At 40.6% G+C, this 20,510-nt stretch overlaps 1 protein-coding gene across 1 annotated transcript in view; it reads right to left on the minus strand.

Moving 5' to 3' along the window:
- tnfrsf21 (tumor necrosis factor receptor superfamily member 21) overlaps positions 1-20,510 on the minus strand; it is a 56,881-nt gene that overhangs the window by 23,204 nt on the left and 13,167 nt on the right. Inside the window, exons 2-3 of the mRNA XM_015391956.1 lie at positions 18,392-19,079; positions 8,629-9,192 (exon numbers count right to left, since the gene is read on the minus strand). Coding sequence (XP_015247442.1) covers positions 8,629-9,192; positions 18,392-19,079 — 1,252 coding nt within the window. The remainder of the gene's footprint in view (positions 1-8,628; positions 9,193-18,391; positions 19,080-20,510) is intronic.

Below are 20,510 nucleotides of genomic sequence, written 5' to 3' on the forward strand. Positions count from 1 at the left end.
AGCCATTCTAAAGCAGCCAGGGGGTGATTCTAAATGAGCCAAAAAGCAGAGACAGGAGCAATTGTCAAACTTTTGGTGTCGATCATTCGATTTCATCCTGGACACTACAGAAAATGGGCTTAAAGTGTAAAAAACCGAACTTCTCCTTTAACAGTATCAGGACAAATGTTTGCTGAAAACGTTGTCACATAATGTAGCCCTAGAAATTTAGTATGACTATCTAGCAACTATTTCTCTACTTTAAAGGTTTAAACTGTAAAAAAAAACAAAAAACACTTTGAACTATTAAGACTAAAGCTGACCTCATGCTGTCTCACGCAGTGTGATGCTTACCTCTAACTGATTTATAGTTGCAGTGACTGTGATTTGACCTTATCCCCACTAATAACTTGCAATTAGTACTGCTAAGTTGAAGGTCTTCCGTTCAGACTCCATCCGCAGTTTCCTACCAACATCCATCCCACACAGATTCATTAACAAGGTCACATTTAGGGCTCTTTTAGTTTCAATGTGGCCTCATTAAGAGTTTCTATCAGATTTTTCCTTTGAAACTTGTGCTTGAAGTTTTAAAACATCTTACCTTAAAAAACACTACAGTTCTAAATGAAACCAAGATAAAACCTGTGGACCCAACATGTTGTCTTAGCTCGGTACCCTGTAATTATGTGCAGAATGATTTGAAGCAGGGTGTATGCATCAGCATCTTAACAAATACCATTCTGCTGAATTACTCATGTTACATAGTCCTTTCCCCTAATTCGGGAAACTACAAAGTTAAATTGATGAAATGTGTGGGCAGCTGCGTGGGAGCACAGCAGGGGCTGCGAAACTCCGACCAAGCAACAACCCCCTTAAATTCTGCTCTTCACAATCAGTCCCAGGCTACCCCAGCCCACCCTGATACTGCACGGAGCCGTAGAGTCAAACACATGGCTCCCCGCTGGCTTTGGATGTGGAACTTGGCATTATTAAAGGTGTGGATGTTTAACGAGGAAGGATGGTGGGCAGATACAATGTTGTTTTCCTTCACGTTTTCCTCGATATCTTTCTTTGAAACTGTACGCTGTAAATATATACCCAAAGCCTGACCTCAACCTGCTTCCACCTGATCTACTTTGGTGGGTATGATGGTGTTTTTTATGCTGATTTGTTTTCTTCCTTTTATCTTCTATGTTGTTTTGCACAACTTTAACATTACCTGATATGCACAGCACTTTGTGGCAGCTGTGGTGGCTTTAAAGGGCTTTGTAAATAAAAGTTGAATTGAGTTGAATTGAGTTGATGATTAAAAAAAGTGGTTATTGCTGGATGTCACCTCTGTTTTAGGATTACTTTGTAACATTGGTATGATTTGGCAAACTTACTGATGTGTACTGGATGATAAAAAAACTACTAAAACATTTAAATGGTGACCTGAATTAAAATGAGAGTGAAACACAGAGGGTCTGATCTTTACAGATTCCAAAAAAAGAGTGCTATTATTTTACAGGCATGTTAAGGGTGATCCAGAAAGATTGCTCTGCAAAACAAGATAGGCTTATAACAATGTGTTATTACATAGCTGTGCTTTCGGTAGAGTCTGTTAAAAACATTGGGGTGGGGAAAAAATCGTCGGCTCTTTCCACAAGTTAGTGATTTGCACTTTCAGGTGCCCACGCCCCCTGAAATATCCCTTTATAAGCTCTATGATTGATGGTTTTTGGTGACAGTTAACATTCTTTTTTTTCATGATCTTGGTGCTTATGACTGGCTTTAATTTTCTTTTCATTCATTCATTCTGGATGAATCAATCAGAAACTGGGGTTTCATCCACCTGAAACCCCAGTTTCTGATCACCGTTCATCTGTGTCACCTGCTCTAGTCTCTATTTAACCTACTTGCTCCCTGTCATCAGTGCCAGATTATTTGAGCCTTAGGTGAGAGTTCTCTAGCGTACCTGCATGCTTCTTATTGCCTGATTTTGACCCATTCTGCCTTTGGAACTCTGAGCCTTGCCTGTTCCCGTTCTGATATGTTTTCCTGAACTGTCCTCGGATTTTTGCTGAATTCTGCCTGTTGCCCAAATCTGGAACTGATTCCTGACACCGTCCTGGATTTTCCTTCAGTACCTCTTCGGACCACTGATCACCCATGTCTGAATCCTAAGCACGCCTTCAACACCGGCTTAGGCTTCACCCTATGGATTATCCTGCCTTCCTTCATCAGCTTGGATCAGATCTCCTGCTAATTCTACAGTCTTCAAGGCTTCAGCTTCTGGACGTCTCTGGGCAGCGTTCGCCACATCGTGTTGGAAGCTGTCCACCTTCCAACACGAATCCACCTCTTCCTCTGGGCACGGATTGTAAGACCTGGTTAGTGATTCACACGTTCATCCTCCGCCAGATTATTGTAGTCACTAACTTCTGCTTCCCTACTGTAGAGGTTCCTGCTTTAGAGGCCTAGCCTACCCACTGTCAATCCGTTGTTTTTAAATAAACTCTTTATTGAGAAATGCAACACTATCTGACTTTAATAATGAGCCTTGATAATTTGGGGGGGATTGATTGCATAAAGAATTGCTTATTCCTGCATTAATGTGTGTTGGCCTGTGACAATGTTTTTGGTGCTTTTCAGAATACGATCTGCATATTGATTAAGGCACACATGCACACAAAAAAATGAATTAATACAAGTAACACGCACAGCCTGCTGAAAATGCTTAAGCAGTGTACGAACAAGTCAGTATGGAGGATATGTAGTAAACATGTCCCAGTAAACGTAGCTACATTATCCCAGATGTGATGTTGTAAAGGCACGCACCCAGATTCCTGAAAGGAACACATCCTTCGACATTAACTAAAAGTCTGACTCGGTAAAAACGTGACTTTATAACTGACCACACTTCCTTGTCAAATTTAAACTCTTCATCAAAGGTTACACCAAGGTTCTTAACAGTGGAAAAAAAGTTAAATAATGACCAACAAGATCAGGGAGCTCATAAGTGTGGCTAAAATAATTGATCTCAGTTTTGTTATCAGTAAAATGTAAAGGTCATTCAGGATTCAACTTGAAAAAAAAGTCAAATTTAGACCCAATTTATTGTGTTGTCTTAGTGATAGTTTTATCTGGATATCATCTGCATAGTGACAAACAGCCATGTGACGTATTAAGCTAGATATTTGCTGTGACGTTCCTCTTAAACAGGTTTTGATTTGCTTTTGTGCTTTTTAAGTTCTGAGAATTTCAAATTAGACCATAAAGAAAACACTCTCAGTTTACTATTTGTTATTATTCGCCTAACTGGCACCAACAAGATTGTCAGGGCTGTTACAATTCCACTAACTCGTTAAAAAAAAAAACATTTTTTTTTTTATGTGAAATATATGTCAAACTGTACGTTTATGAATCCATTATTAATTTCAAAATATGACATGATGCTATTATTTTTAATTAATCCTCATCCAAACGGATTCTGTATTGGATCGCTATATTTGCTGTTAAATCACAGTTTCTGTGAGGCAGGAGGATTTGCCCAAGATAAGGGTTGATTAATGTTGTTTTCTATTAAGGTAGAAAAAAAGGACCTCTAACTCAATAGGAAGCTGAGGTCCTTTGGAGTGAACAGGCCTTCTATGACTCTGTGGTGGCATCAGGCCTCTTCCTTGTGTCGTCTGCTGGCAGCGCAGAGTGGGACAAAGGAAACTGATCAAACTGGTGAGAAAAGCCACTTCTGTCCTGGGCTGCACTCTGTGGAGGAAGTTGCTGAGAGGAGGGTGCTGTCCAGCTCACATCCATCATGGACAACACCTTTCACCCTCTGCACCAGACTGTAGAGGAGCTGAGCAGCTCCTTTAGTAAAATACTTTTATACTCTGTAAAAAGAAACACTACCGTAGGTCATCCATCCCTGCTGCAATCAGACTCTACAGTGCGACACTACGACGGCAATAACTTGTGCAATCTATAATGTGTAATTACTGTTTGATACCCTGTGCAATAACCTGTTTATCTATATTTGACACCCAGTGCAATAACTATATATATAAATATCTATCTATATAAATACCCATGTAAACACCCTGTGCAATAACTATATATATATAAATATAAATATGTATCTATATAAATACCCATGTAAACACCCTGTGCAATAACCCTGTATAATGATCCTGCCTTAAAAAAAATAAAAAAGACCTGTCATATATGGACGCACTTTATATATGTATATATCCCATGCACCTTTTTCTTCCTTTGGCACCTTCTTTTTCTCCTTTACTATTTGAGCTGATGAAATGAGTAAATCTCTCCACTGTGAGATCAATAAAGTCAATGAATCAATCAATGAATCCATCAATCAATCAATTAAATACATCCAAAAAGTAAATAAAATATATTCTGGTAAAAAAACAAAACAGTTATAATAGGTAATGGATTAATTCACATAATGGAAAATCTTTTTTGAATGAGAAAATTTGAATTTTTTTGCAATTTATTTTTGTGTGTGTGATAGCTCCACCATCATCACAGTAACACAAACCTGGCCTGTGGACCCGGAAAGCCTTGTTCAGAGTTGCGGTGGAAGAGTAGCATTTTTTACCATTTCCTGACCAAATGCCAAGTGGCGCATGTGTGTGATCCATGCTTTAACGTTTCCCTTTCTTTTCCCCTTTATTGCCCGGCTGCTTTAACTGCTCTAGTAAAGGTGGATTACAACTTTCAAGAGGAGCCAGCCACGCACCTTGGAAGGATTAAGAAGCAGTTTCGTTTTATGTTCCAGAGAGTAAAACGCAGTGTAAACTAGCTGTTTGAGTTGCACATGCATACATATAGCTCCACATAAGTGCCTACATATGGGCATCTCATTACTCATGGCAGCAGGAGAACACACATGAATGCAAAACAAAAAGGTGGAAATAAAAAAAAGAAATCCTTCATCACTTTTTGAATGTGCACTGTGGAAGGTTTAAAATTAAACATTTTATTTCTTTTCCATACATGCCTTTACAATTGCCTGACATGTAAACTAAGTTTTCCTCTATTTACCAAAGTTCATTCTTTAGGCTCTATCAGTCAGTTAATGAGTATGACTCTCTGTGTGGCTCTTGTCCACTGGGCTACTCTGGTAAATAGTTGGATTCAACTTTATTGATCTCACACTAGAGAAATTCCCTTCTGTATCTTAACCCATCCCTTTGTGGAGTAGTGGGCTGCCACAGTGGGGTGCCTGGGGCACAATCGGGGTTATGGATCTTGCTCAGAGACCCAGAGTGCAGGCTGTGGGGATCGAACCAGATACTTGCAACCTTCTCAAAACACAAACGTACTGCTCTAACCACTAGGCCAACACTCCCCCTAAAGCTCAGTTAAGTCTCCTCTGCCATCAATGCATTAGCGACAAAAAACATCCCAACCCGAGAAACTCCACACAAGAGTAAAGAAATAAAACCTGTTTCTAGTGTGATACAAAATGGCTATATTTGGAGTCTAATAGATGGAATAGGATGGAAGTAAATAGTCAGTTTTAAATTAAGCTAAGATATTTCTCATCTTTATCATCTGACAAACCCTTCAAGCTTGTCAGATGATAAAGTAAAAAAAAAAACTGTACCTTTGCAGCTTGATGTAGTCAATCAATCAGAGAAGCTGTATCAGCTTTATCACCATTTCCATTTTCCATTTTTCTGTATCACCGTTTCCAGCACAGTAANCTCCGTCAGCGCTCCGCCCCGCTGCGCTCCAGACCGGCTGCTCAAAGCAAAGCCTACAGCCCCCACTGTGGCTCCCCTCTGAGTCCCTTGGAGATGGTAGAGAGCATGCGCCAGATGACTAAATTCAAAGCAGCAAAACATACGGAAATGATCCAGGGTTTCCGTGGATCATTTAAAATAATTACAATCCATTATTTTTTGGGGGATTTTTTCATTAATTTCATAAATTTTTATGGGATTTCGGTGTAACAATCAACATATATCGAACCAAACCGAACTGAAAACCGTGACCATGAAACCGTGAATCGAACCGAACCGTAGATTTTGTAAACCGTTCCACCCCTAATATATATATATATCAAAACCTCTACCTCATCCACTGCCTAAACGCTCCTCATGTTTGGGGGTCACTGGCCCGATTGCCCAAACAACCATGGGCACCACTGATGCCTTGACCTTTGGGTGCTTTAACTCCCCTAGTAAAGGTGGATTACCCGGACCGTCTGCGTGCCAAGTCGGGTGACCTTGTCATGTGAGATAACATGACAAGTCACCTGACTTGCAAACCAACAGTATGGGTTCAAATACCCGTTCGGGAAGAGTGACAAACTGCCAGTGTGGGTCCTTAGGCTAGGCCCTTTATGCTAATGCCTACCTCATATAATGATAAGTGACAATAAAATGAATGACATGACGGCTCAGGCGTTGCGCGGCAAAATACTGTCTGCATCAGGCGTTAGGGGAACCAGAACGCTCTGATGTAAAACGGGCTATTGGAACCAGAAGGAAATGGGCGATATATATTATACTGCATATTTATGTATACATAAATAAGGTTAAGACTCAGTTTAGATAAAAAGTAATTTTTCATGTACAAAGAAAATAAGAGGGTTCTGATCACCGATTTCCTGGAGAGCTTCAAAGAGCAACACAAGGTACTGAATGCCTTTCTAAGGCTAAAACACATTCATAGTGAACACTGCATAAATTCAACATTTTGAACTTTTTTACCTAGGATGACATTAGTGCTCTAAAAAAAATGACTGAGGTCATTTTCCAGAGAGGAAAAACTTCTGCAAATATTCTGGAACTTGTGCTATGATCCTTTAACTCTCAGCTTCGATTGAAAACATTTCATGTGGTCACTTTACGGCCTTCTTCGTCCCTGGCAAATAAGTTTGTTTCAAACTTTATACATCTTATCAGGCAGCTTTCAATAGTTTCAAAACAACAGCAAGGAAAGTATAATTGGCCCACGACAACAGCACACAGATACAAACACTGCTGAATGGTTTTGCACATTCTCTTTATTTCCCTCACTCCATGTATCTCTTTGTTGTCCCGTTAGAGAAGCGATTGACCCAATAATGTGCCACGCCAACGAACAACAATCCTGGTTCAGCTCAAACCTGATTATTCCAGTTCTCTCTGGGCTGTCCCTGAGGGAGCACAGAGAGAGAGGCGGCTGCTCTGCTTCATCTTACCAATACACTTGCTAAGTTTCTGCATGGAAACCCAAGAGACTCAAATGAGAGGTGCCCATTGAGTGCTGTGTCATCTCTTTGTTTCAGGTGGAAATTGAGAGCTTGGAGGTGGAGAAAAGAATGTTGTCACCTGTTGACAGAATGTAACCCAGTTAAGACATGACATAAAGTGCATACATGGAAAAGGAAAGAATGCCAGAAAAGTGTGCAGTAGAACAACAGAAGAAAAACAAGGACTTATGAGATTAAATGAGGAAAAAACTATAAAGGAAAAAAGTCAAAATAGAACAGGGAAGACATTTTAAAGGAGAAGATAGAGACGAAAGAGATAAGAACAGAAAAGTAGGAGCATTCCAGGGTGAAATAGGAGAACAAAGATCTGAAAGTGAACTGGAGCATAGCCACTGATACAAGACAATAACAGAAGGGTAACAGTACAACGGGGTCATGTCCTCATTTGTGTAACCACCACCCTGTACACCATGTGCTAAGGGGAACGATAGATTGGATTAGAAGCTAACAGCAGTTCATACACATCAACAGATGATTGAACACCAGTAGATCCCACAGAACCAATCTATGATGCTGACGGCGAGTGTGTTATAATTCAATATTAATTCATGAAAGCTGACAATATGACGCAGTTTAAGGCATCAGTTGCGAGATTCCAAAAATAGAATGATCAATATGAAAGCTGGAGATAGGCACCAGCACACCAAAATCGGTTTGGTGATATGACGTTATTTGCAGCTGTGTAATATCATAACTATCTTTCAGTTTCTAGTATCGATTTTTTAAAAACAAAACATTTTACCTAAAACAATTGGGGAAAATTGGCTACCTCTGCACCTTCACTCTGGCACATAGCGCTCTGGAGCACTTTTTGCTGTGCGGCGCAGCGCCATTTCTGTAGTTAAGGCAGTAACAGTGGAAGATGACTCAAATATCATGGATACCAAAATATATCTCTTAATGTATATCTTTTGATGAACATGTACGGAACTTGCTTTTTTATCTATACAATTAATTTGATAGTTGGGGGAAATATCGCAAGTATAGTGATATTGCAATATTGTGATAATATCATATTGTGACCAAAGTATTGTGGTACGTACCCCTATTTACGACCCCATCAGGGATAACGGAAAATGGATGGATGGATGGATAGATGGATGGACGGATGGATGGACGGACGGACGGACGGACGGACGGACGGACGGATGGATGGATGGAAAATGGTATCAGTATTTGTTAGTACTCGCCGATACCGCCAATTTAGTGCTGGATCGGGGCCCCGCCCGATACTGGTATTGGTGCAACACTAGTGAATACTTGTTCAACATAGCACTAAGGTAAATCCATTTTAGAGGGTTAAATCTTGTCCCGAATATGTGACAGGCAATGTGGACCATAAAAGTTCTCATGTGTCAAAATCAGAGAATATGGTGTAACCTTACCCTGGCCATTGGAGTAGTAGTAGATCCACTTCTCTCTGGCCTGTGTTGGAGGCACAGACGGTTTCTTCTGAATTGCCTTCTCCATGATGCTACTTGGGTCCTGCATGGGGCCCTTCTTTAGCACCCGAGAGCTCCTCTTGACGCTACACATAACAATCACGACCAGCACCAGCAGTATCAGCAGGACTATCATCCAGGGGAGGTGTTCGTTGATGTCAAAGTGATCATGCATGGTTGGCCTTGGGGAACCTCTGCGATTGGGTCTGTAGTAGCCAGAGCCTGGATCCCCATTTCCAGCATTAGCCACATTGCTGATACCAGTTCCAACCCTGATTACTTCTGGGCCATCTGGACGCTCCATTCGTGGCTTATTTAACTCAGGTCTCGCAATAGGCTCGCCCAGCTCTTGCTTTGGATCAATAGTTTGTTTTCGAGCTGTGGACATGGAAGTCCATGAGGATTCCTGATTTGGTGGGATGGAGCTGCCAGAATGGGCAACCATCAGCTCCTCTCCTCTGTTTCCCCCACCTATAGGTTCCCTCAGTTGAATGGCTGCTGATGGACCTGTGAAGGTTGGATTGAGAAAAAGATACAGCAATAAGGTGAAAAAAAGATAACCTAAAAGGGAGAAGAGTCAACAGAGAGACAGAGAATCACTGCTTAGCGCCACCATGAAAACAGAAGATCTCACAGGAGTGAAGCCTAATCCTAATCCATGCAAAGGACCTGGAGCGTAACCCTAGAAACCAGTAGAAGCTTCTTCTTCCTTTAAGCGCCTTGCTGTGTTTTTTATTCAGAGAGAACCTACATTCCCAAAGCTGGATATCTGGCCTCCTATTGCTAAAAAAAAGTTTCCCAAAAACTAACCCTTATCAATTGGTAAAAAGGGTTTTGAATGGAAGTTGGTACTGGTTATTAGGGTTTGTGAGGGTTTCTTCCAGTGAGTGAAATTAGTTTGACTTTCAAATCTTGCTTTTACAGTAAATGATGTTTGATATTAAAGGTATAATGGAGGATGTTCTTTTTCGGGGGGAATCATCTCAAAAATTGCTGATGAAGGTTCTCAGTCATCCAGGTCGTAGTCATCCCGTAAAAATTCAAAAATATCCACTGGACTTGGTTTTCAAGATTTGAAGACGTTTCGCCACCTCTCCAGGAAGCTTTCTCAATTCAAATGTCTGGATCCGCAGTGAGTTTGAGTCTTATATAGACAAGGCCTTGTATCGCTTGGAAACCATTGCATGTTTCCAAGCGATACAAGGCGTTGTCTATATAAGACTCAAACTCACTGCGGATCCAGACATTTGAATTGAGAAAGCTTCCTGGAGAGGTGGCGAAACGTCTTCAAATCTTGAAAACCAAGTCCAGTGGATATTTTTGAATTTTTACGGGATCTCAAAAATTGGTCCTCCTAATTGTCAATCATTCTGGTGATATGTTTACGTACGGCTGTCCTACATACTCGTCCCGTTAGCTATCTTTGTCTGCGCTTGCACACTTTCAGGTATATATCTGTGGTGAGCTACGGTTTCAGACAGTCATTCAAGCTCAACTTTCTCACCACGGTTCTTTGAGAATGGCAGAGGGCCGTAAGAGAAACAGTGTCTACAAGTGTATGAGAAGGGGAAAAGAAGCCTCAGAAGTGGTCGTGCACGAGGAGAAATGGGCTTGTGCATGCTCTTGCATGTGTTTAATAGGCGTTTCCTCTCAGGAGTGGGTACAGTGTTGTGCATGTGCATTTTTTTGGAAAGAAAATTAGAAAAGTTTCACTATTTTAATTTGCTGTTGTGAGACAGTTGAGAAAAATCTAAAACTAAATTCTTGAAGATGTGTCACTCTACAGGCGAGACTAAGCTTGATTTTTTAGTCCCTTAAATTGCAACCTCATAGCCTAAAACATCCCCTTTCTGCCCTGAGAACCGCTTTAATTCTTGCTGACACAAAATTTAAAGATGTCCCAAACATGTGTATCAATGTGATAACATCATACATGTGTTTTCTTTTTCGACCACGGACAAAAGCTGCAATACTGGTTTAAGATGTGTTTACTGGGAAGGGAAAAGGAAAAAAAAAATGTATTGTCATGTTTAGGGATCCAGTTGGAGCTTGTTGACATGGTCAATTGTCATGGGAGAAGTAGCCATCAGAGGACTGGTATACAGTGGTTGTTATTTATGGATAAGATGGTTTAGATACAATGCCTGGGTAGGGGACTATGATGTACCAAATGCTCTTTTGAAAGTAGAACATTTTCCAAATCTATTACAGTCCGTGTTTTTTGTGAATATAAGTAATTTAGCCTCACAATTGTTTTTATTTGCGCAGAGTAGCAGTCAGTGGTCTTCTGCCTCTGTAGTCCGTTTAATTCAAAGTCCTGCATATTGAGCCAATAAAGATTGTGTATAAAGCATATGTTCATTTTAGGAATTAATGTTGTAATTGCTGATAGCTATTTTTTATGGTAAACATGTTTTGTACACTTTTTGATCTACACAAGCGGGGAAAATTTAAATACATTGTTTTATTCATTCCAATCCCTGAACGCATTCCTTCAAAGGGATAGGCTGATGTCTGTGTTATTAAGCAGTTGAACAGGTGAATCTGTCTAAAAAAAAAAAAGCTGATGCTATGCTGCTGACATTGGAGACTGCAAAATACAAGAATAACTCAATATAAATAGTAGAATATCAATTAATTAGGAATTCAGGGAGAAATGTAACACAACCGCTTCAATAAAGTGTTTTTGCTTCAACTACAAAGATTTCTAATCACTGTGCTCTGCCCTGTCATCTCACTGCAAATGTAGTCCAATGTTTAAGACCACTGTCAGTCTCTGTACCAGGAATCAATCGGCTGAAGGGCATCTAGAGTGCTGCGGTGTTGCATTCAACGTTAACAACAGCTGCCAAATTCTCCAGGCATGGAAAGAGAACTGCTCTGTCAATGTTAGTGCGTCACTCCCTCCCATTGATTATCAATGCTATCTCTGGCAACTCCCTGCTGCTTTCTGTACCTTTAATGCTGATGGGATCTGTGTTATATAATCCCTGAATTGTCATTTGGATGTGTAATAATCCTTTTTATTCTTTCATTAGCAGACTGTAAACCGTGGGTAATTATAATCCCCCAAAATGCAAAAGTTTTGCCAGTCAATGATAACTATCAGGGTAAAAGAGCAGACTGTAAAGAGAAAGAAGCATCATAATGCATCATGGCCTCATATATATGTCAAGAGAAATGGCTTTTTGTTTGTCTTCCTCTTCTCTTTGCAAACTATAATGTCACATTTATTGGACCATTGCTTGGCTTTAGGTTTATAGATCCTGAAAAATTTAACTGAGCTCTATTAGTCCACACCAAATCTACCGACTCGTACCTTATTTGTCTTTCAATTCAATTAAATTCAGTTTATTTCTATAGCTCTAATTCACAACACATGCATCTCAAGGCACTTTACAGTTCACCAGATCATACAGTCAAACTGATTCAAAGTTTTCTATCTAAGGAAAACCAGTTGATTGTATCGACTCATTGACTCAAAGGCAATCTCCTCACACTTAGCATACTTGTAGCGACTGTGGGGAGGAAAAACTCCCTTTTAACAGGAAGAAACCTCCAGCAGAACCAGGCTCAGTGTGAGCGGCCATCTGCCGAGGCCGACTGGGGTTCAAGGAGACAGAAGCAGAGATAGAAAAAGCAGCTGTAAAAGGCGGCCCCGTCCAGGAAACACACAGCGAGGCAGACAAGCTCCAAGTCAGCTCCCATGTAAGATGATGAAGAGAGCACATCCAGCCAGAGAAACAGGACTACACTGAAAAACACCCAGATCTCGGACACCTATAAACAAAGATGTTGATGGCAGCAGCACAGCTGATATTACATACAGGTTTCATATGTATTTCATACATATGAAACCTGTTGTCGTGTAAGAATATCTCTTCAGGCATTAAGATGAAAATATCTTTATTAAAGAAATATCTATCAAGCTGTTGTTTTCTAATATGATTGATTTGTTATGCTGCATAATTACAGTCCTAGTTAAAGCTGCAACCATCATTAACATGAATATTATATTAATGGTGGGATTTTAATGGTTGTTCCAGGGTGGAGTAATGGTCAAACAACATATTCTATAACAAGGTCAAAAAATAGAAATACAAGCTTATATAATATAGTAGGTATTTAAATATGACAATTTCCTGACACTGACCTGCATTATAATGATAGTCATTCATTTTCAACATGGTTTAGGTCAATGGCATTCCTTAAACATTGCTTTATCCAAATATTATTGTAACTTTTTTATCATTACCTTAGAATATGTTCATGTTCAGGATAGTCTTCAGTTCTGCTGCATTAGTTTATCCTGGTCAGACGTCTTTTTTCCTACTAAGACTAATCTATGCGGATAGACTCTCTTTATCATGAACGATTACATCAATGCCACACTAGTTTTTTTCATGTGAATTTGCAACCATTTTTTCAAATATTGCAACATGGTTTTGCATACTCATGAAGACAAACTTGCTGAAATGTTTGAGCCTGCTTTGATTTACACTTAGTGAGTAGATCAGTTTTGTGTCAGCTATCATGTTTCCAGGTTGGAACGTGGAAGCAGGTTCAAACCTTTGAAAGAATCTGGAGGTTTCCCTATACAGTATTTAAAATCCTCTTCCTAAATGGTCCAAATAAACTTCATCATTTTAGATATTTCTGTTTCATCTGACCATTTCTCAAGATAACTTTTGCATTGTCCACATGGGCAACTGTTTCAAGCTGTTGATTTTGATGCAGGGACACCACTTCTGTGATCTATGAACTAGATTATGGACCATCACAGTGATACTCTTGCACATTGGTGGTTTCTGACTTACCACCCTAACCAACCTCTAATGTTGGGTTTGTGTGAAATGGTTAAAACATATAACTGATTATCTAAAAGAATAATGGTCCCAAGCATACGTCAACACTGGCTAACTTTAAGCTGGAACAACCCCAACCACAATCCCTTTGAAAAATGTGTTGACTATAATTAATTATCAGGTCTGGAAGTAAGTAAACTAACTATTTAAGATGAGCTCTACAGATTATGTTAGAAGCTATGCTTAAATATCCATCCAGATTTACATCAGCAACATTCCTAGGGTTATAATTAATTTCTCTGGAACTTTCAAAATAATCTTTGTCCATATTTTAGTCAGGTGTATGTAAAATCCGAAGCGGAATTTTCTATAGACCAAAGAGCTGATTATTCACCCTGGAAGGAGGTTTGAGGCATCAATGATAATCCAGTGTGAACAGCTACTGATAACAGTACCTGAAAAGCTTTAAAGGTCACTAGCCTCATTTCCCCTACGCTTTAGAGACCGTGCTGAGATCGGTCCGAGCCCAGTAACTGAGATAACTCCTTAGTGTAAAAGGCACGCACAACTGAACCGGACCGCGCCAGACACAACCCAACTGAGCTAAACTGGTACTAGTTCATCAGTAGGGCTTGGCGCCGTTCAGTTCTGGCTCAGTTGTCAGATAACAAAGATCACATGAGCAGACCGCATCATCTCCTTACAGTCCGCCTCTTTAAGGCCCCATCCACACGAAGTCAAAACGAACACGAAACGCTGATATTTTCCAAAACGTTTGCCGTAAAGACGGAGACGTAAAATAAATGTGAGCGTCCACGCGAATGCATGAAAACGCTGCAAAATGTATGCCAGGCCTGTAAGTGGCGCTGTGGTGCCAAAGCAAAAATAAGCGACGAAATGTTGGGCATGTGCACTAATATTTATACATGGTTGCCCTGCGGGTCCATTTTCGTGGTTCAGTCAAATTCAGGTGCTGAACTATGTCGTCGATATTGCTCTGTTCTTCCTGGAGATATTCCAGAAGAAGAAGATTCTGTTGTAAGCCCGACAGCAGGGTGAGTAGCATTAGCAGCAACGGCGCCATTGTTGTTGTGATACTGTGTTGCGCATGCGTGTTTAGAGGCGACGCTATGACGCATGCGTGTAAAAAAAAAAATGCGGTTAGAGCGTAAAGATGGAAACACGAAAACGGCGTTTCGAAATCTTCCCACTCTGAAGGCTGAATAAAAAAAAGAAGAAACGCCGGCTTCGTGTGGATGAGAGGCTGGTTTGGTGAAAAATTTGTGCGTTTAGGCCAGGGTTCGTCTTCGTGTGGACGGGGCCTAATTAATGACAATTCAGACATTCATATAAATCCTAGCCTCCCTGCCATGCCACAGTTTACAGATTTCCAGTGAAGATTCTGCTTAGCAGTGTGATGGACCTCAAGGACTGTCATTGTGTCCTGCGTCTGTAAGTCCTGATTAGACGATCGCTTGTCGTATTCACTTCCCAAAAGCCGACTCTGACAAGTAAATTCACCAAAGGCTGCCTTCTTAGCCTGACAACACAATATCACAATGATAACAAAACATAACTTCCTGAATGGTATGGGCGCCGCCTTGTTGGTTTGCTTATTTACCTCTAAAGAGCAGTGCTACCGTAGATCATCACTAGGAGGTGAGGAAATGTGCTAGCGTGGTGTGTAAACGGTCATAAGGAACCAAGCTTGACATGGTTAACTGATCCAAAGCTTAACATGTTCTGTGTCCAGAGCTTGTTTCAAGCCTCTATTTCCTGTTAGTGTCAGTGTCAATAACTGACCAATGAAAGCGTTATAATGCTTTCATTAAAAGCGACTGTTCCAACCGTTGCATTTCCGAATTCTCCCTAGTGGTGCCCGACTTTACACGAGTGAATAAAGTGAATGTGATTGGTTGTTTATCAAGGGGGCGGGGTTTTTGTGGCGGAAGGTTCGCAAGCACGTTTGATTGTTGGCCGGTGTCTCTGAAGCATCTTGCTAACCAGTTAGCAACTTAGTGCTAGTAGGTTCCCAATGGGAAATTCCATTGGGACCAAGTAGCACTAAATTGGTGACTTAGAAACGACACTGTCAAGGAACGCTATGGACAGCGGAAACATGCAAGAGGAGGAGAGTTTAGTGTCGGAGGTCGTGGATGAGTCTCCTCTGTCATCCAATTTTTTATTTAGAGGAGGAAAGTGGGGATGAAGATGTTGTGGAAGAGGACGCCAGGGCGGCAGAAGCTTGGTTTGGTGTAGAAGGCTTCCAGCCGTACATGTTTGAGCCCTTGCCTCGCAACGTTGCCAGTTCTGTTAGCTCTACGCCTGCTGAAGACACAGACGTCCATCCCCGTGAACACTGGGACGGAACTCAGTGGGAAAGGAAATGATTCTTATTTTAACCGTGGCATATATTAGCTGCGACATATGAATTAAGATGCTTTGACCAAAAAAATTTGATTGACAGATGACCTTTGATATATGATTGGCCAAATTTAGGTGTTCAAGCTGACAACAGATGTTAAGACAGGATTTTTTTTTTCTTTTAAAAAGAATTTTTCTAAATTTTGAGACAATATCACCTGATAAAGAGTCATCGATATACATGTTTAGGCCAGAAATATTTAACATTTAAATATGACTTTGCAACGACTTTAACTACATATCAATGGATCAAAGAAAGCCTTAAGCCATCTTTACATTCTGCTGGATTTAAACAATGCAACATCACTGCTGAACATTTCTGGGCAATGTCTGATGCAACATTAAATAATCTGTACGTAGCTAATTACAGAAAAACATCGGAAGGAAAAACAGACTTCCTCTACACAATTTTTACATTCAATCTCTTTGTCTTCTTCTTGCTGAATCACAATAACAACCCCCTCCTCTACAACCAGAGAATAGCAGGAGTAAAATAACAGCCCTGAGTATCCAACACCCCCCCAAGCACTAGCCCCCCTGCTTCATCATCCTTCTAACAGCTCAGACGGTGTCAAATGAACTGGCTCAAAGGCCATCGATCCACTGCCAACACAAACAGCAGTGACAGTATTACTGCTGTGGGGGGGCTCAGTGGGAGGGAGAGGTATGCTAGCTATGGATGGTTGATTCTGAGAAATGACTGCTTGGCTGGCTGAGAGAAGTATGACGTAAAACCTGTAAAAGAGGGTATACTGGAAACAAACTAGGGGAATTACAGAGAGGATTTTAGCCAAAAGGGGGAAAAAATAAAAGGTGTAAAGATTCCTAATATAAAGGGCCAGCAAACTGTTTCCATGCCAACATATATTCCTCCTTTCATAATTCCAGTGGGGAATGAGGGGCATATGGATCAAAAACATCTCCATATTATCTGATATTTATTTTTTTATTTTGATATGGTTTGTATTTACATAGATTACTAATACAAAGGCACCTCTGAATCAAAGCTTTGCATCAAATGTAGCACATTTTTTAAAGTTGCAGATAAACTTGATAAACTGGGAAATGTAAAACAGTAATTATAAGTCAAGGAGGGCTGCAAAAATTTATTATTTTGCTTATCGATTAACCTGTAGATTTTTTTTCAATAATAATGGGATAGTAAAATGTTCCTTACAGAAGTTTTTTTACAGAATTAAACCAGGTGAACATTTTTAAAGTTCAGGATTTCTGGATAGAGCATACTGACAGTCTTTTTTTGAAAGTGTTTTACATTAAATGCAAAACATTAATATATTATTTTACAATTTGGTATAGCTACTGCTGAGAGAGTTTGCCCTGTCAGCTAAATGCATGTTTTAGAGTCTCTATACTCCAGTTAACGATTAATCGATTTCTAAATTAGTTATTACAATTATTTCAATAATCAATTAATCAAGATTAATATGACTAATTGTTTCAGCCCTAACGTCAACGTAACACTTGAGATATTCTTTGTCTTTTATCTAGGTTTCATGTAATGGATTGACTCAATGATGTGCCTCTGATCACCTGTTCAATCAGCAAATGTGAGCAGCTATTTCTAGTTAGAAAAAGCAGATTGTAGGAGGGGTTCAGGTTTAGACAAGGAATGGTCCATTCTAACACATCAATATGCCTTTATTTAAACCACTCTAATGTATCATTGCTTTCAAGTTTGAGGTTCCCACAGTAAGGTGCATCTTAACACTAGTTTGGAGTCTTCTACAGTCTCTAGGTTTCCGCACTCATCTGACCAGATCAGGTTGGGTGTCTTCTCTATATGGCTTATGGAAAACTCCATTTCCTTTGGTTGTCTGAAGTACCTGACAAGTAGTTGTCCGTTTAAGAGGTCTCAAGCTAGAGCATTGGTGCCTCAGATGCACTAATTCTGTCCTTTCCCACCTTGTCTATTTCTCTGTTTTCAGATGATGATGAAAGCTGTGGGGTTTTTTTTTAATCATCCATAAACGTATTGTATTTTCTTCAAAATGTAACCCCTGGATTGTCTGTTGTGTTTCTTTTTTTCCATCTGAGCTGTGGATGTTTAAACCTCCAAAAGGTATGATAGTCTTTTTGGCTGCTTCTTATTTACACCCTCTTTGCCTGGTTTGTTAGCTTAGCACATCCATGACATTCTAGGTTGATTTGGTGTCATACTTTTTCCACTTTCAGCTTGAGATAGTGCTTTTAGAATCCTGCCTCTACAGTCATTCTCTCTGACCTGTCCACTGTGTTCCTCTGCTTTCATACTAAGGCATTTTGTTCAATAAAATTCTCTAAGAAACCTTGGAGTCATTAGACAAACGCGGCTGATTTTGCAGGAAATTTTTCCTCTACGTCTTTGTTGTTAATGAAACAAACAAACGGAAAAATGTTCTTTTTTGAAAATGTTGGAAGTTTTCACCAAAAGTGAGGTCCACAATTATTGGCTGATTAATAAAGTCCCCCAGTCTCACCTTTTTGTTCAGGCCCATTCATTGTTGAGGACAGCGTAGATCCCTTTACAAACGCAGCTTCTGCAGCCCCCATTGAAGTGGTTGGTGAGACGGTTGATAAAGTGCTAGAAGGGGGTCCACAGACATTATCTGTCCGTTTTGTTCCTGGTTTAAGCAGCAGCAGTCCCAGAGCCTGGCAATCTGTGTGATTTCTGCAACTCATAGCACGGGATTCCACGTGAGAAAATGTCCCCTTGGTGCATTGCTTACAGAGAACGTCCTCTGTTTCCGTGCCCCGCTTTTTCACCCTGGTCCCTGGAGGGCACAGTGAGTGGGGTCTACACTCTCCACCACCGTCCCTTGATAGGAAGCTGTTGGGCGGACAGGTGCAGACCCGGTCCTGGGTGGCTGTGCAAGGCACCTTCTCAATGAAGCCTGTAGGACAGGGAGCTCGACAGCGGTGGCATTGCTGGACACCGTTCTCACCTCGTGTGAAGGTACCCTCAGGGCAGGGGCTGCACTCCCTTACCATTTTTGGTGAGCAATGGACAGAAACATAGGTGCCTGCCGGGCACTTGTCACAGACCACCTCAGTGCCTGAGTCCTGGTCTGTGTGCTGATTGTGGCGTGGAGGGAGGAGAGGCTGATCATCTGTGGTAGATGTGGTCAAAGCTCGGGCTGAGATGTCAGCCACCATCGTACATAAGAGCTGAGAGGAGAAGAGGAAACAGCGAGTCAGTTGGTTCTAAATATTAATTGTTTCCTCTTTCTTTGGTAAGACCTTTTTACGTCTATTTCTATGTAAGCATGTTGGTTAAAGACATTTGTACAATTCTAATGCTATAAGCGCCTGTCACACCTTGACGATTTAGCCAACATATGTCTGACGTACCAAAAATCTGGCAAAAACCCTATATCCATATGTTGGATATGTTATGTGTATGTTTTGTATAAGTTATGAGCAAGCTGAAGTACGCAGGCACACGTCGACATACAGTAAGTAGGTCTGGAAATTTACATATGCCAGCGCATGCTCGTATGTTGGACATAAGTTATTGGTAAATTATCTGATCGTTGACATACGTTAAGTGTAAGTTACTCAAAAGTTGTGGCGTCTAGCTTATCTATCTTACCAAAACCTATGAGTAATTTGTGCATAACTGATGCGTAACTTATCAAGAACTTATCTCCAACACATATCATCGTATTTGACGTTTTCCAGACAACCGCTGAACATGTTTCTAACTTTCAGCTACTGTTTAATGGCCTATTGGCAGCGTTTTGTTTTATTAAAGGGGGTTCACAGGAGAAAACCATTGGTTCTCCTCCAGACTTCATCCCCATCACTGGGTGAGTGAGAAGGTGAGTGTGATGGACCTCTCTGTGTTCATGCCCACTGCCTTTTTATGCAGGCCGAGTGCCTCAGGGCACATCGCTGCCCCCCTCAGGACACTGGCTTGTGACAATTGATGGGGACTACACATCCGTGCGTTATGCATATGTTAGGCTGCCGTTGGACATAAGTTCTGGACTTGTTGTGAATACGCAATGTGTAGGCCCAAAATTGAAAATATAAATAGAAAGTTCAAAGATTCTGGGACGTCATGCATACACTGGCTAAATCGTCAAGGTGTGACAAGGCTTTACTTTACAAATCCAACACAGAGACAAAGTGGGTATGCTGTAGTTTAATTTTAATACTTGAAATACTACAGAAATACTTTTAATGACACTCATCCACTCATTGCATGTTAAGCAACACAGGGTTTTCTATTACAGCTGCTGAGGATTTATCTCCATTGTATGCAGTTGTTGTTGCTATTCCTGACCCGACTGCCCTCTCACCTCTGCTCTGGAGGCTGTCTGCTGCATTGATATAGTGGAATGACACACACTTCCATTTAAAATCAGACATAAACTGTCATGCCTGTCAAATAGCATACCTTAGTAATCTTTCAATTTAGGGAAACCAAAACAATCCTACTGCATTTGGAGTGTTAAAAAATTATGTTTTAACTCTTAAACTAAAAGGAAGAAGAAGCTCTCCCACATGTTAACGGCTTTTGGTTAATTACCAGCAGATTCTGCAAAAGCTTCTTCCCCTCCGCCATCAGACTGCTGAATGTTGAAAAAACTCTAA

Source organism: Cyprinodon variegatus, unplaced genomic scaffold (assembly GCF_000732505.1).
Source record: "Cyprinodon variegatus isolate N-32 unplaced genomic scaffold, C_variegatus-1.0 Scaffold567, whole genome shotgun sequence".
In the NCBI taxonomy this organism is placed as follows: Eukaryota; Metazoa; Chordata; class Actinopteri; order Cyprinodontiformes; family Cyprinodontidae; genus Cyprinodon; species Cyprinodon variegatus.